At 43.2% G+C, this 15,436-nt stretch overlaps 1 protein-coding gene across 1 annotated transcript in view; it reads right to left on the bottom strand.

The window, feature by feature from the left end:
- Window positions 1-8,901, bottom strand: part of LOC120538086 (transcobalamin-1-like) — a 35,705-nt gene extending 26,804 nt beyond the window's left edge. The window contains exons 1-4 of the mRNA XM_039767512.1: window positions 8,586-8,901; window positions 6,338-6,514; window positions 5,787-5,945; window positions 5,349-5,504 (exon numbers count right to left, since the gene is read on the bottom strand). Coding sequence (XP_039623446.1) covers window positions 5,349-5,504; window positions 5,787-5,945; window positions 6,338-6,514; window positions 8,586-8,655 — 562 coding nt within the window. The 5' untranslated portion in view covers window positions 8,656-8,901. The remainder of the gene's footprint in view (window positions 1-5,348; window positions 5,505-5,786; window positions 5,946-6,337; window positions 6,515-8,585) is intronic.
- Between the last annotated feature and the right edge of the window lie 6,535 nt (window positions 8,902-15,436).

Genomic DNA, 15,436 nt, shown 5'->3' with positions numbered 1-15,436 from the left:
AAAAAAACAAACCATTATATTTGAATCTGAGACTATATTTGTGTTGGTTATGTCCAGAGTTTGGGGCTCAGTAGTTCCCCTATCTGTTATAACAGAAGCCTGGCATTTTCAACACATTATTTGTGCATTACTTATAGACAAAATGTAGGCCTTTTCAGAGATTACTATTGTTACTGCCTGCTTAAAAGTGTCTGTTTTTACAGACACATGCGTTTAGAGTGTTTTTATTATCAAATCGAATACAAATAACAAAATTTCATTATTGTTTGATTTTTATCTAATTGAATAGTCAGTCACTCATTTTCCATTCTGCTATATCCTAACACAGGGTCACGGGGGTCTGCTGGAGCTAATCCCATCCAACAGAGGGCGCAAAGCAGGAACAAACCTCGGGCAGGGCGCCAGCCCACCGCAGGGCACACACACACACACACCAATCACAAACTAAGGACAATTGAGGATCTCTACAAATAGCAAAATATTATTACTATTAAATTTTCAGGCTGATTTTGCTTTCTAGTTGAGATGCTTTATGGTCTCCTGCAGGTCTTTCTTCAATAAACTGCACCACTCTAAATACGTTACTCATGTTATTCAGACATCAATGCAAATATCATGAATATAATGTATCACAGGTGGACACAACTCTGTTACACCATGAAATAAATAATTTATAGCTTTTAATGCCATATTGTGACATTCTTTGCTACACGACCCACCGGTGCCAGCAGACTACTGCGGGACACCATTTTAGAATGTCTTCAGAAACTGGAACTGGGATACTTAAACAGGGTGAAGGGACAGCTGAATGGAGTAAAGTATCAAGATATCCTTAATGTAGACCTGCTCCAGAGGATTCTGGACCTCAGGCTGGGCCAAAGGTTCACCTTCCAACAAGACAATGACCTGAAGTACAAAACAAAGACAACAAAAGAGTGACTAAGGGACAACTGTGGGAATGTCCTTGAGTGGCCCAACCAGAGACCAGACTAGAACCCAATGGAACATCTCAAGAGAGACATAAAAATATTGTGGCTTTCCATCGAACCTAACAGAGCTAGAGAACATCTGAAGAGATAAATGGTAGGACCCCCCGAACCCCCAAAAGACTCCAGAATGGAATCCCCGCTGAAGGTGCTTCAATTAAGTACTGATTAATGGGTCTGAATACTTATTTGTAATTAATTTGCAGAAATTCCTAAAATCCTCTTTTCACTTTGCCATGCAGGGGTATTGAGTGTTGTTTGATGAAGGGAAAAAATGAATTTAAATGATTTTAGCACAAAGCTGCAACATAACAAAATGTGAAAAAATGTAGGGGAGCCTGAGCTTTTTCTGAAGGCAGTTTTTTAACAGTCTAGCTGTTTTTGGTGCAGCTCCTCACCCTATGAAGAGCCACAGATTAGTCAAACAGATAATAGTTTTAGTTTGGCACAACATGAGAAAAAGATGTCATCCTGATGACTCAGTCTAGCAAGACAATGGCAGCATCTGGCCAGTCCTGCTTTAAGGCCCGGCTCCTCACACACAGAAGTGCTCAAAAATGTAACAAAATCGCCTTTAGCTCTGCCAAGGAGCTGAGGACACAACAGTGCAGCATTGTTATGAAATTTCAAAGAGTTCTGCAGGCTGACACGTTAGACACTTCCAGTCAATCAGTCACGTCCTCAGGGAGCAGGCGGTCGGTCATGCAGCAATTGGCTCATCTTATTGCACAAGATTGAAAACCAAGAACTGCTTTAACGTGGTTGCATTTTCATCTTACTCTGCAGTGCTGTTCAAATGAAGGAAGATCGTAAAATTAACACCTGTAGATCAGAAAACTCTGAAACTTTAGCTACGTGTTGATATGCTCTCCATTCTCAAAGAGCATGAATGTGTTTTCCACTACTGGATAGAAAGATGCTGAAGCGAAGCCCACAACCTGAGGCCTGGTGGATTCGATAATGATGGCTGTCAACATCAAGGCAGTTATCTAAAGACTGAATAACATTCATATATTATATTATTACATGTACAGTTATTTGCTTAACAGATGCTTTTATCTAAGTGACTTTCAAAAGAGGTCATTATAATTAGTAAACATCAGTCTGGGGGAATATTGAGGGCTACAGGACAAGGGTAGAAATTTGATCTTCACAAGTAAAGAGCTCAGAACAATTCTGAGTTTACAATACGACAGCAGCTAATGTCACTTAGAAATTCACCTAACAAGAGTTTTCAAATGATTCTTAAACGCATTGAGTTTGTCAGAATTATGAATGAAGGTGGGCAGCTCGTTTCACCAGCCATGCAGAAGTGGCATCTCCAGACGCCATTCAGCAGCAGGCCTGAGTGGTTCTGAAGGAGCATAGGAACTCAAGTATCTATCTATCTATCTATCTATCTATCTATCTATCTATCTATCTATCTATCTATCTATCTATCTATCTATCTATCGATCTATCTCCATATGTTGCTATATGCAGTGTTTTATATTACATTACATTATATTGTATTTTAATATGTGGTGCAGTGGTAGTGGTGCTGGCTCGCAGTAAGGAGGCCTGGGTTCACTTCCTGGGTCCTCCTTGCGTGTAGTTTGCATGTTCTCTCCGTGTCTGCGTGGGTTTCCTCTCACAGTCCAAAGACATGCAGGTTTGGTGCATTGGCGTTCCTAAATTGTCCCTGGGGTGTGTGTGTGTGCCCTACGGTGGGTTGGCACCCTGCCTGGGATGTATTCCTGCCTTGTGCCCTGTGTTGGCTGGGATTTGCTCCAGCAGACCCCCGTGACCCTGTGTTTGGATATAGCAGGTTGGACAATGACTGACGGATTTTAATATGTTCTTGGTCACCATTGTTTCAGAAAGTGACATTGTGTTCCATGATTGCTCGTGCAAGTAAGAATTTTGTTATACTCATGGCAATATCGCTACTACTATGCTTCACAGTCCAGAAGATTTAAATACAGCCCAGCACAGACTCTACTATTATAGAAAGCCCAGGAGGGGGTGGGCACCCAATGTACTGAGGTCTCTAAGACTGCGACGGTGTCTGACCTTGTCTCTTATAAATCACCATCGAAGCCCCCAGAATTGTATTTTCTCCAAGAATTCTGCAGACTAGAGGTTTTGTTTTCCTCTCTTCCATGGTCAACTGGCAATAGCTCCTCTGTTAATCAATGGACAGATATTGCTGAGTTCCACTTATGTTCGTCAGTTTCAAACCTCTTTATTTTCAGTCTGTTTAAACAAATCTGTGTCTATATATGTACTCATAATGTAATTAGTATTTTGTAAAGTTAATATTTGGATCTACCTTTAAAATCTGTGCAGTGCTGGTCGAAGCCAATTTGGAGTCCTAGGTGGGGGGACAGACGTTGCCCCTTGTAGTCGGTATTGTTAGACTTTGGTGAACTCTGCATGGGGGGATCACTTCGTTGTCCGGAGTGCCCGCCCCTATGGTAGCACGAATGGGACCCCTTTGTGTATATGTCAAAGAATTTAAGGAGCATGCGCCCCTGGTGTACAAAGTGTGCACATTTTTACTTTCATTAATGGCACACAGCGGTTAAAAGTGCCCATTCAGTGTCATAAAAGTTTGATGTTTTAGTCCCCTTAGGTATCTGGAGTGCACGCTCTTTCAGTTACAGAAATGATACCCTTTTGTGTATATACCGCAGACTTTAAGGAGCCCCTTGGTGTAGAGACTATGTGAACTTTTACTTTCATAAATGCCACCCACTCAGTATCCTCAGAGTTCCAAGAGTAGTTCCCCTTAATTTCTGGGGTGCCCCACCTTCAGAAATACAAATGGCACTCTTTTGTGTTCATATAGTGAACTTTATTATCCTCCAGGTGTACAGAGTGTACATACTTTTACTTTCATAAATGGCTCCCAGTGGGCTAACAGCACCCACTAAGTATCATCAGAGTTCGACGACCACAAAGGGGAGATTCCCTCTTGATGTCTGGAACACGCAAGCTCCTTAACTTTCAAAAATGGTGCCCCTCAGATGACAGCACCCTATGTCAATTAACAGATTGACCACCTCTGGTTCTGTATCTGCACTTAGTGAAGGGCATTATACAAAAAATAAACTGAATTGAACTTAATTCACCTTTAGAATAATCGAGACGAGAACAGGCCATTCAGTCCAACAAAGCCCGCCAGTCCTATCCACTTATTTCATCCAACAAAACATCAAGTCAAGTTTTGAAAGTCCCTAAAGTCTTACTGTCTACTGCACTACTTGGTCGATTATTCCAAGTGTCTATCGTTCTTTGTGTAAAGAGAAACTTCCTAATGTTTCTGCAAAATTTACCCTTAACAAGTTTCCAACTGTGTCCACGTGTTCTTGATAAACTCATTATAATGTCACCGTCTCGATCCACTGGACTAATTCCCTTCATAATATTAAACACTTCAATCATGTCACCTCTTAATCTTCTTTTGCTTAAACTGTAAAGGCTCAGCTGTTTTAATCTTTCCTCATCACTCGTCCCCTGTAGCTCTCAATCAGCCAAGTTGCTCTTCTCTGGACCTTTTCTAGTGCTGCTATGTCCTTTTTGTAGCCTGGAGACCAAAACTGGATACAGTACTCAAGGTGAGGCCTCACCAGTGCGTTATAAAGCTCGAGCAGATCCTCCTGTGACTTGTACTCCACACATCAAGGCGCTATATAACCTGACATTCTGTTAACCTTCTTAATGGCTTCTCAACACTGTCTGGAATTCGATAGCTTAGAGTCCACTAAGATTCCTAAATCCTTCTCATAAAGTGGACTCTCGATTTTCCAACCGCCCATTGTGTATTCAAACCTAACATTTTTACTTCCTATGTGTAATTCTTTACATTTGCTGACATTAAATTTCATCTGCCACGATTCTGCCTGTATGCTGTCTAAGTCCTTCTGTGATGATATAATGGATTCCAAATTATCTGCTAATCCACCTATCTTGGTATCATCTGCAAACTTACCCAGCTTGTTATTTATATTCCTATCAAAATCATTTATATATATTAAAAATAGCAGTGACCCCAGCACTGACCCCTGCTGGTCACCACTCTTAACATCAGTCAGTTCTGATGAGGTTCCTCGCACCATCACCCTTTGCTTCCTGTGTCTGAGCCAATTCTGCACCCATCTAAAAACATCACCCTGAACTCCCACTTCTTTTAGTTTGATGCCCAACCTCTCATGTGGCACCTTATCAAATGCTTTCTTTAGAGTACACTTCAGAGTGTGGACTTCCAAGCCTCAAGATTTTCATACATATGGCTGGAATTTGTTTGGACAGCAGTATCTTAGCACCTAGAACCTTTTATTTAGATAAAGAAAGAGGCTGATGTGGTTAAAAAAGACGTACCAACAGAGAAGTTCCCACCATAGCTGAACTTGTCGTTTTCAGCAGCTTCAATAAGTTTCTTCACAGCTGTCTCTGTCCCCGATTTTCCCATCATGCACAATGCCAGCACATCCAAACTGACTTGATAATAATTAGTCAGCGGGTAGCCATCTGTTTCTGGTGGGAAAGAGAAATAAAATGACATTTGTCATCTTTAGACATTAAACACTAGCTGTTTATTTTATTTGTTCAGTTTTTAAAATTAGAGATTAGGATTGACTTCATAAAACAGTATGGTAAAGTGGACATCTGATCCAGCAATCTTGCAGTTTTAAAACCAAACCCTTCTCTGTCACGGTCTATGCCAAGTACCACCAGCTGGCACGGTTTCACTACTTAAACTCAACACTCTTCACTTTTAACTTTTCACATCCACTCCCCAACATTTTGTTTAATTACCAATGGAGTGCAGTTCCTCATTCAGCTTATTCTCCAAAAGTTGCCCCAAATCCAGGATGCCCCCTGATAACTCTGGAGCTGCAATACGATTGGGGTCTTCACAACAGGCCTGCATTGCCAAACAGTAGAGAGCAACTGAGCCCGAGGAGAAAGGCAGACCTGCAAAACACAAAAGAGTTCACTGATGGTATGGAGCTGGGAATGTTCAAGCTCAAGAGAAGCTTCTTGCCACGCGTAGAAAGAAATTCAAATTTGCTTGTCTTCTCTGAACAATTGACAAAAACACAATACAAAAAAAAAATGAAATGAAATAAATGATAAGTATAGTGCATCTGGGTCCATATTTAAGAGGGACACACTCATCAACATGTCATGATTCTCTGTTCCATCCAAGTGTTCATGGATGGTCCATTTTGAGACAAATAGATTTCTCTACATATACAATATGTCTTCGCAAATGGGCTTAATCAACAATGTCCACCTACTGTGAATGAAACAGTTAGTCTTGTGTTCAAATTACCCATCAGTGCAAAGGAGCTATGCCCCATTACCTTCTTGAACCTTCTTAATGGCGTCCTGTTGTAGGTTCTTCAGCATCCTCTTCTCTGCTGGAATATTGTGCTTGCTCGCCAGTCTCAGACCTAACAGGATACTGGGGTTGGAATCTTTTGTTAGAAGCATCTGATTGAGGAGATAGGTGACATCTTTCTTCTGTGTTTCGGTAACAGCTGAGGGCAGAAGAGAAGAAGAACAAACAGAAGTAACAGTCAAACCCTCCATGGGACAAGTTCTGCATTGCTGGGTGAACGTCTTTTTAACCAAGTAACAAAAACAGTATTGAGGAAGAATTTACGGAGAGCCCAACATCAAGTTACCAGACCTCTAAACTATTAAATACACAGATAAAATGGGAAATGGCAGGTTGTTACATTTACATAAATGTATTTACTTTCTATTACATGTATTGTTTATGTTCCACTTTTGAGCATAACTCGATCATATTTAATTTATTGAATCTTGTGGGATGTGCGATATAGTCAATTATGTAGAAGTCAAAATACAGTAGTTATATTTAGTTCTCACCGGAAATTAATAGGCACCAAGCGGATTCATCGTCAGCGGAGGTTGGAGAACTCGGCGGTAAAGTCACGTGACTTTCAAAGACGCAACAGGTTGTGGGTTTGAGTTCTTGTCGCCGGTTAAGAACAAAAGGTTAGTGATATAAACATTAAAACACACACAAGAAATATTCAGAGATTATTGTTATGTTATATATTATGTTTTGAGCTTTTCCTTGTATTCTCATTTAAAGTTTTATCAAACTATGCTTATTAACTACCGTCACATGTAAGAAAACGTACTATTAAGTTAAGTCCTGATTTCCTCGCTTAGTGCAGGTACGTTAACATACTTAAGAACAAAAAAAACTGACTTCCACTACGGGTCAGCAACTTTCAGCGTTGCCGTTCATTAGTGTTATCATAACACTGCTCAAGCAGATAAATACTATTAATACAGACAAATAAATAATACACCTGAATACAATACAATTTAGTTGCCGAATTTGCTCTTGATCGTGGCTATCAAAAGAGAACGCCATCAACAGACATTTGGATATAAATCCAGCATATGCAAACGTAAGAACAACAAGTTCATGATAAATAAAACTTTACAACCAACAACGTAATTTTTGCTATATATCGCCTTTTGATTCTTGTAAGTCTAATCATTATCCTCTGATGAAAGTCCCTGGCAGAGGTTGAAAGCTCAGGAATAAAAATTACTTTATGATACGTGATTCAGTTTCTCCCTTTGTGGATCTCCAGCTGCAAATATGTAAATAGTATCACAGACTTTCTCTTCCATATATATATATGGAATATTATATATTTATATATATATATATATATATATATATATATATATATATAAAATGAAAGAATTTGCCAAGCAGTAGCAATTTTTGCACTTTATATTTTACTATTATTTAACATTTATTCTATAATATATACAGTTCCATAAACATAATTAAATGTATTTATCATATAACACTCTATCCAAGGTGCATTTTGTGTTCATATTTAGTCTGGCACAGCCAAAGAAACAGTGTTCTTATACAACTGTTGTGCATTTCTGCTTTTGAATACTAATCGTTTGTATTTTTGTTGGCTTGTATCGTTTGTTTTTTACCAAATTAAACTAGTTTTGGTATAAGCAGACCTGTTCATTTCTTATTAATAACTTTGAGCATGAACTATAAAATGATACTGGAACAAGTATAATTGACAACCTAAAAAGGTTATAGCTAACTCGGTGAAGTGCATTTTTTAAAACGTTTATAAAACAATTGTTAAAATATGATGCTTTATTGACATGAGTTATGCTCATTTAACATAACATTTAGCATAGCATCTTGCCTGAAGAAGGAGCCTGAGTTGCCTTGAAAGTTTGCATATTGTAATCTTTTTAGTTAGCCAATAAAAGGGGTCATTTTGCTTGACTTTTCACTACATAACATAATTAATTAACGGAAAATGGAAAAGTTTCATTCATTTTATGTAAAAATATTGTGTTTCAGGCTATATTAATTTACTGCATTAAGCATCATTAAATAATATTTGATAAAAACAGTTGTATTATTTGCAACCGATGTACATAGCCTATTTTTTTTTTTTATTTTTATCTGACGAGCCATTTTTTTCAGGGTATCGCATCTGTCAGATAACAAACAGCTAGTGGGCACGACTCCACTGTGGATTAAGGGGTTTTAATAGTAAGGTACGATGTGTCTTTACTCACAGCACTGAGGCAGCAGCTCGGCCACCCCTAAAAGGAGCGCCAACACGGGGAGAATCCTGAGCACCGCCATCGCCGCAAATCCGCTGCCGACTTCACGATTGCGCCAGAGGAGCTCTCGAGTGCAGCTTTTATGTTGTGCACACAAGGAAGTTGATTACAGAAATGCAGTATGCAGCGTTTCCATTATGTAACCGCGATGAAAGAATGTCGGAAAAGACACAAAGGCACAGTCTGTTTTTTTTGCCAAGAGGAGAGATAGCGGTGCCATTCGTCGAGCTTTACACAGAAAGTGGCGCGCGGCTTAAACAAACTGCGCGGTGAGGGAATTCGCTCGCCATATCAGAGTTCAATACATAAGAACAAGGCACCAAGGCTAACAGGTCCCGACAGGCTCAGTAAAGGAGTGTTAGACTCTTTATCTATAGTAAAACAACGAGGCGTTGTGCGGCTATTGATCGCTGAGATAAGGTGTCCTAACGCTCAGCTGCTGGGCAGCGTGCCGGGATATATTGACTAACGTAGTCGCGCACAGAACTAAAGGTCTACATTTCAGAATTTGTTTAAAGTAGCAACATTTGTCTGTTTCTGTAACAAAGGCCTGTAGTTAACGAGCTACTGTCGGTGCCTTCATAATGAGGAGCCGATCTGAAAATAACGGACACCCCCCCAGAACCGGCCAACCCACAAGCCGATAAAGGTCGTCACTTAGGGCAAATCCACCCGAGGGTCACTGCTTATGTAACTCAAGAAGCGGGTGTTCCAGAAAAACTCCAACCCCAACTCAATCACCAGGGAAGCGGACGCTTTGGATATCGGGGTGAGGCAAGGTTTTGGTAGTTCAAGAGGTGCATACTGCGGACACCAAGGAAGACAAGCACTCAGGTCTTCGAGGTCTAATGATATTGAATAAGCGCTATGGACACCAAGGGGCGCCGTTTTGGTCACACAAGGGGCGCGTACTCTGGACACCGAAGACCCCTCCGCTCCGGGTCTTCAAAGTCTTTTTTAACTAAAGTTTATTTGAAGAAATTAACATTATATAGAATCAAATCGAACGTATATACAACAAATGAACTCATAAAGTCAAACCTGAAAAAAAAAGAAAAAAAATCAGAACGTTTAAAAAAAGAAAGGAAGAAAAAGAAACAAAACATTCATCCCGCTACATCTTAACTACAGGGTCACGGGGGTCGGCTGGAGCCAATCCCAGCCAGCGCGCAAGGCAGGAAACAGACCCCGGGCAGGGCACACACACTCACATCCCAGGGACAATTTATGATCGCAAATGCACCTAACCTGCATGTCTTTGGACTGTGGGAGGAAACCCACGCAGACACGGGGAGAACATGGTCTCCTTACTGCGAGGCATCAGCGCTACCACAGCGCCCCTAGTAAAACATAATCCCCAATAAATATACCTGTTTAAATAGTTATATTTATAAGTCCAATAATACTGAATGCGCTATGGACACCGAGGAAACACCAGACCGTCTAAGAAATATATTTTTATAATGACAATGAGTGTTATCGATTCCAGGGAAAGCAGTTCAAGGTAAGTCAAGGGGCGCATGCTCCGAACACAGAGATAGCCACCGAGGGGACACCAAACTGTCTAAGAAAGAGAGAAAGGGAGAGCTTGGGAGCGTGCACTGATAATAGCGCGTTGCCGCACCCAGCACACGGCGAACCACCTGAGGAGCCCAAGTTAGGACCCAAGCGGAGCCGTACACTAGTTGAATAAAACAATGCGAAATTTTTAATTTTAATAATTTTGGATGCACGCTTTGAAAACTCATCCCCACCGCCGACCTTTTTCCAAGTCCGAGCTATGGACATTGAGGAGCGCTGTCCTGGTAATTCAACGGGAGCAGCCACAGGGACACCGTATGGGTTTCGAAAAGCACTACACCGACTTAACTTACCCAGCGTACTCTGACACACTTGGGTTATGTCGCTTAAAAAGTTCAGTCGGCTTTACCTGACAATCTTTTGTCGTACATCACCATCACCCATTTAAATTTACGGACTTAAGGACTTTCATCTTTAGTGGACAAGTCATACTATGGAAACCGAAATCGCACAACATATTTGACATACGGTCTCATCACAGAGTCTTAGCATCCAGAGAACAGTAATCACTAATGTAGGTTAGCAGTTTGTGGATAGTCCAGTTTACAACAACTGTATGTTTATATTTGCATTAAATCCGGCACAAAAAGATAAGAATCTCATCATGTTTTACTGCCTTTGAGGCGCCTACTATTATAATCATCAGGTTTAACTAACGTGGGTCATCTATACACGTATAGGGCATTGCTGACAATTCGTCTTATTTTGACTTCATCATATCCTCTTCTCTTTGGAAACCCCAAGCAGGAAGTCCAATTGCGGAACACAGTGTAACAGCTTGTTTTTTTTTTTTCTTTGAGTTGTGTAAAACTGAGATTTTGTTTGATTTATTTCACAACATCATAATCACGGTATAATTTGCAAGCACCCAGTTCAGGGTCTTGGGCGTTACCTATTCTTGCTATCGGCACTGAGCTCAAGGTAGGCAACCAGCCCGGAACGCATGCTGCAGTCAACCACAAACAAGCACAGCTCAAAGTAGAAACTGATTTACTGGGGTTGGGAAAAGCGCACCTTAAGCATTCCTATCATTTTTTTTGTTGTTTTGCTAAATGTGTTTGTAAGCCTCATTTAAATTTGGATAACTCTGTTGGAAGAGGGCCAGAGTGTTAATCTGAGGCTCCAGGCTTCCTGTGGGGCTGAAAGCTTGGAACAGCTATAGATAAAAACTAAACAAGTGAGATTGATGGACTGAATGGTCTATGATAAGAGCTCCATGCCAAAGCAGGCTTTTTACAACCCAGAATGAGAAAAATTTGGGACAGTATGGAAAATGTAAAAAAAAAAAAAATCTGTGATTCTTAAATTTACTTTGACTTTTATTTCATTGCAGACTTTATGAACCCAAGATTATTTTCATGCTTTGTCTGGTCAACTTCATTTCATTTGATGATATACATCCATTCCTGCATTCGTATCAGGACGTTTAGCTGAAATGGCGCAATCAGTTTACGCTTCCGTGTCCCACATGGTGGTAGTTTCTTTAATGCTGCCCACAGCTTCCAGTTGTATCCTCTTGTCCTGATCTATGCCTGACCACAGTTTGACTGATGAAGTCTACAAGGAGTTCCCTTGGACATGTTTTTTGTCCTGACACACAATATGAATTGTATGATTTCAGATGTGTGAATCTTTCTAAACAATGTCCAATGTGGCTTCCCAAGGTAATGGCAGATACATTTTCAAGGTAATATGGAATTTTTAGTTAATATAAAATAATCTTTTACAATTTATAACAAGTGTATATGTATATCTATATATATAAAATTCTTTTCACATTTGAAATAGAAATTATGTATGACCATATTATAATACAGGAACTAATCACTTCGTTTGTTGACACCATTTTTATATTGTCTTTACGAATTGTTAATTTTTGTGTGATAGTTATTTTACACCCTCCTTGAACTGCCACCTTATCGTGGTGGAGGGGTTTTTGTGTCCCAATGATCCTAGGAGCTATGTTGTCCGGGGCTTTATGACCCTGGTAGGGTCACCCAAGGCAAACTGGACCTAGGTGAGGGATGAGACAAAGAGCAGTTCAATAGACCTTCTATGATGAATAAAAAATTTGGACAGTGTTTTCCCTCGGTCGGACGCGGGTCACCAGGGCCACCCTCTGGAGTCAGGAATGGTGGTGGGGCTTGATGGCGAGCGCCTGGTGGCCGGGCCTGCACCCATGGGGCTCGGCTGGGCACAGCCTGAAGAGGTAACGTGGGTCCTCCTTCCCATGGGCTCACCACCTATTGGAGGGGCCAAGGAGGTCGGGTGCAGTGTGAGTTTGGTGGTGGCTGAAGGCGGGGACCTTGACGGTCTGATCATCGGCTACAGAAACTGGCTCTTGGAACGTGGAATATCACCTCTCTGAAGGGGAAGGAGCCTGAGCTAGTGCGTGAGGTCGAGAGGTTCCAACTAGATATAATCGGGCACACCTCAATGCACAGCTTGGACTCTGGAACCAATCTCCTTGAGAGGGGCTGGACTCTGTACCACTCTGGAGTTGCCACCAGTGAGAGGCGCAGAGCAGGTGTGGGCATACTTATTGCCCCCCAAGTTGGAGCCTGTTCATTGGGGTTTACCCCAGTGGACGAGAGGGTAGCCTCCCTCCGCCTTCAGGTGGTGGGACGGTCCTAACTGTTGTTTGTGCATATGCGCTGAACAGCACTTTGGAGTATCCACCCTTTTTGGAGTCCCTGGATGGGGTGCTAAAAGGCATACCTTCTAGGACCTCCCTCGTACAGTTGGGAGACTTCAATGCTCACGTGGGCAATGACAGTGAGAACTGGAAGGGCGTGATTGGGAGGAATGGCCCTCCCGATCTGAACCCGAGCGGTGTTTTGTTATTGGACTTCTGTTCTCATCACGGATTGTCCATAACGAACACCATGTTCAAGCATAAGGGTGTTCATATGTGCACTTGGCACCAGGACACCCTAGGCCTCAGTTCAATGATTGACTTTGAGGTCGTGTCGTCAGACTTGGGGCCACCACATGTCTTGGACTCTCGGGTGAAGAGAGGGGTGGAGCTGTCGACTGATCACCACTTGGTGGTGAGTTGGCATCGATGGTGGGGGAGTATGCCGGTTAGGCCTGGTAGGCCCAAACATGTTATGAGGGTCTGCTGGGAACGTCTGGCAGAGTTCCCTGTCAGAAGTAGCTTCAACTCCCACCTCCAGCAGAACTTCGACCACTTCCCGAGGGAGGTGGGGGACATTGAGTCTGAATGGGCCATGTTCTGTGCCTCTATTGTTGAGGCGGCTGACCGGAGCTGTGTCCGTAAGGTAGTTGGTACCTGTCGTGGTGGCAATCCTCGAACCCATTGGTGGACACCGGCGGTGAGGGACGCCGTCAAACTGAAGAAGGAGTTCTGCTGGACCCTTTTGTCCTGTGGGACTCTGGAGGCAGTTAATAGGTACCGGCAGGCCAAGCGGAATGCGGCTTCGGTGGTTGCTGAGGCAAAAACTCGGGCATGGGAGGAGTTTGGGGAGGCCATGGAGAACAACTTTCGGACGGCTTCGAGGAGATTCTGGTCCACCGTCCGGCTTCTGAGGAGGGGGAAACAGTGCAGTGTCACCACCGTATATGGTGGGGATGGTGCGCTGCTGACCTCGACTTGGGACGTTGTGGGTCGGTGGGAGGAGTACTTCGAAGACCTCCTCAATCCCACTAACATGCCTTCCAATGAGGAAGCAGAGCCTGGGGACTCTGAGGTGGGCTCTCCCATCTCTGGGACTGAAGTCACCGAGGTGGTCAAAAAACTCCTTGGTGGCAGGGCCCCGGGGGTGGATGAGATACGCCCGGAGTTCCTTAAGGCTCTGGATGTTGTAGGACTGTCTTGGTTGACATGTCTCTGCAACATCGCATGGACATCGGGGACAGTGCCTCTGGATTGGCAGACCGGGTGGTGGTCCCCCTCTTTAAAAAGGGGGCCGGAGGGTGTGTTCCAACTACAGAGGGATCACACTCCTCAGCCTCCCTGGAAAAGTCTATTCAGGGTTCTGGAGAGGAGGGTCCATCAAATAGTCGAACCTCGGATTCAGGAGTAACAGTGTGGTTTTCGTCCTGGTCGTTGGACAGTGGACCAGCTCTACACTTTTAGCAGAGTCCTGGAGGGTGCATGGGAGTTTGCCCAACCAGTCTACATGTGTTTTGTGGACTTGGAAAAGGCGTTCGACCATGTCCCTCGGGGAATCCTGTGGGTGGTGCTCCAGGAGTATGGGGTACCGGACCCCTTATAAGAGCTGTTCGGTCCCTGTACAACCGGTGTAAGAGCTTGGTAAGTCGAGCCCGTTTCCAATGAGAGTTGGACTCCACCAGGGCTGCCCTTTGTCACCGATTCTGTTCATAACTTTTATGGACAGAATTTCTAGGCTCAGCCAGGGTGTTGAGGGGGTCCGGTTTGGTGGACTCAGGATTCGGTCACTGCTTTTTGCAGATGATGTTGTCCTGTTTACTTCATCACGCCATGATCTTTAGCTCTCTCTGAATCGGTTCGCAGCTGAGTGTGAAGCGGCTGGGATGGGAATCAGCACCTCCAAATCAGAGACCATGGTCCTCAGCTGGAAAAGGGTCGAGTGCCCTCTCAGGGTTGGGGAGAGATCCTGCTCCAAGTGGAGGAGTTCAAGTATCTTGGGGTTTTCTTCATGAGTGAGGGAAGAATGGAGCGTGAGATCGACAGGCAGATCAATGCGCCATCAGCAGTGATGTGGGCTCTGCATCGGTCTGTCGTGGTGAAAAAGGAGCTGAGCCGTAAGGCAAATCTCTCAATTTACCAGTCAATCTACGTTCCTACCCTCACCTATGGTCATGAGCTATGGGTAGTGACCGAAAGAACGAGATTGCGAATACAAACGGCTGAAATGATTTTCCTCCGTAGGGTCTGGGCTTTCCCTTAAAGATAGGGTGTGAAGCTCAGTCATCCAGGGGAGGCTCAGAGTAAAGCCGCTGCTCCTCCGCATCGAGAGGAGTCAGATGAGGTGGCTCGGGCATCTGATCAGGATGCCTCCTTGACGCCTCCCTGGTGAGGTGTTCCGGGCACTTCCAACCGGAAGGAGGCCCTGGGGAAGACCTAGGACATGCTGGTGGAACTTTGTCTTGGATTCTACCGGAAGAGCTAGAAGAAGTGGAACTGTGTCTAACAAAAGCATTCACAAGAATGAGAGGACCGTGGGTGTGGTTGAAAATGGTTGAGAGGAGGGTGGGACTTGAAAAAATCTCTTGGC

Source organism: Polypterus senegalus, chromosome 10 (genome assembly GCF_016835505.1).
Source record: "Polypterus senegalus isolate Bchr_013 chromosome 10, ASM1683550v1, whole genome shotgun sequence".
NCBI classification, from domain to species: domain Eukaryota; kingdom Metazoa; phylum Chordata; class Cladistia; order Polypteriformes; family Polypteridae; genus Polypterus; species Polypterus senegalus.
This window is presented reverse-complemented; position numbering and strand designations above follow the sequence as displayed.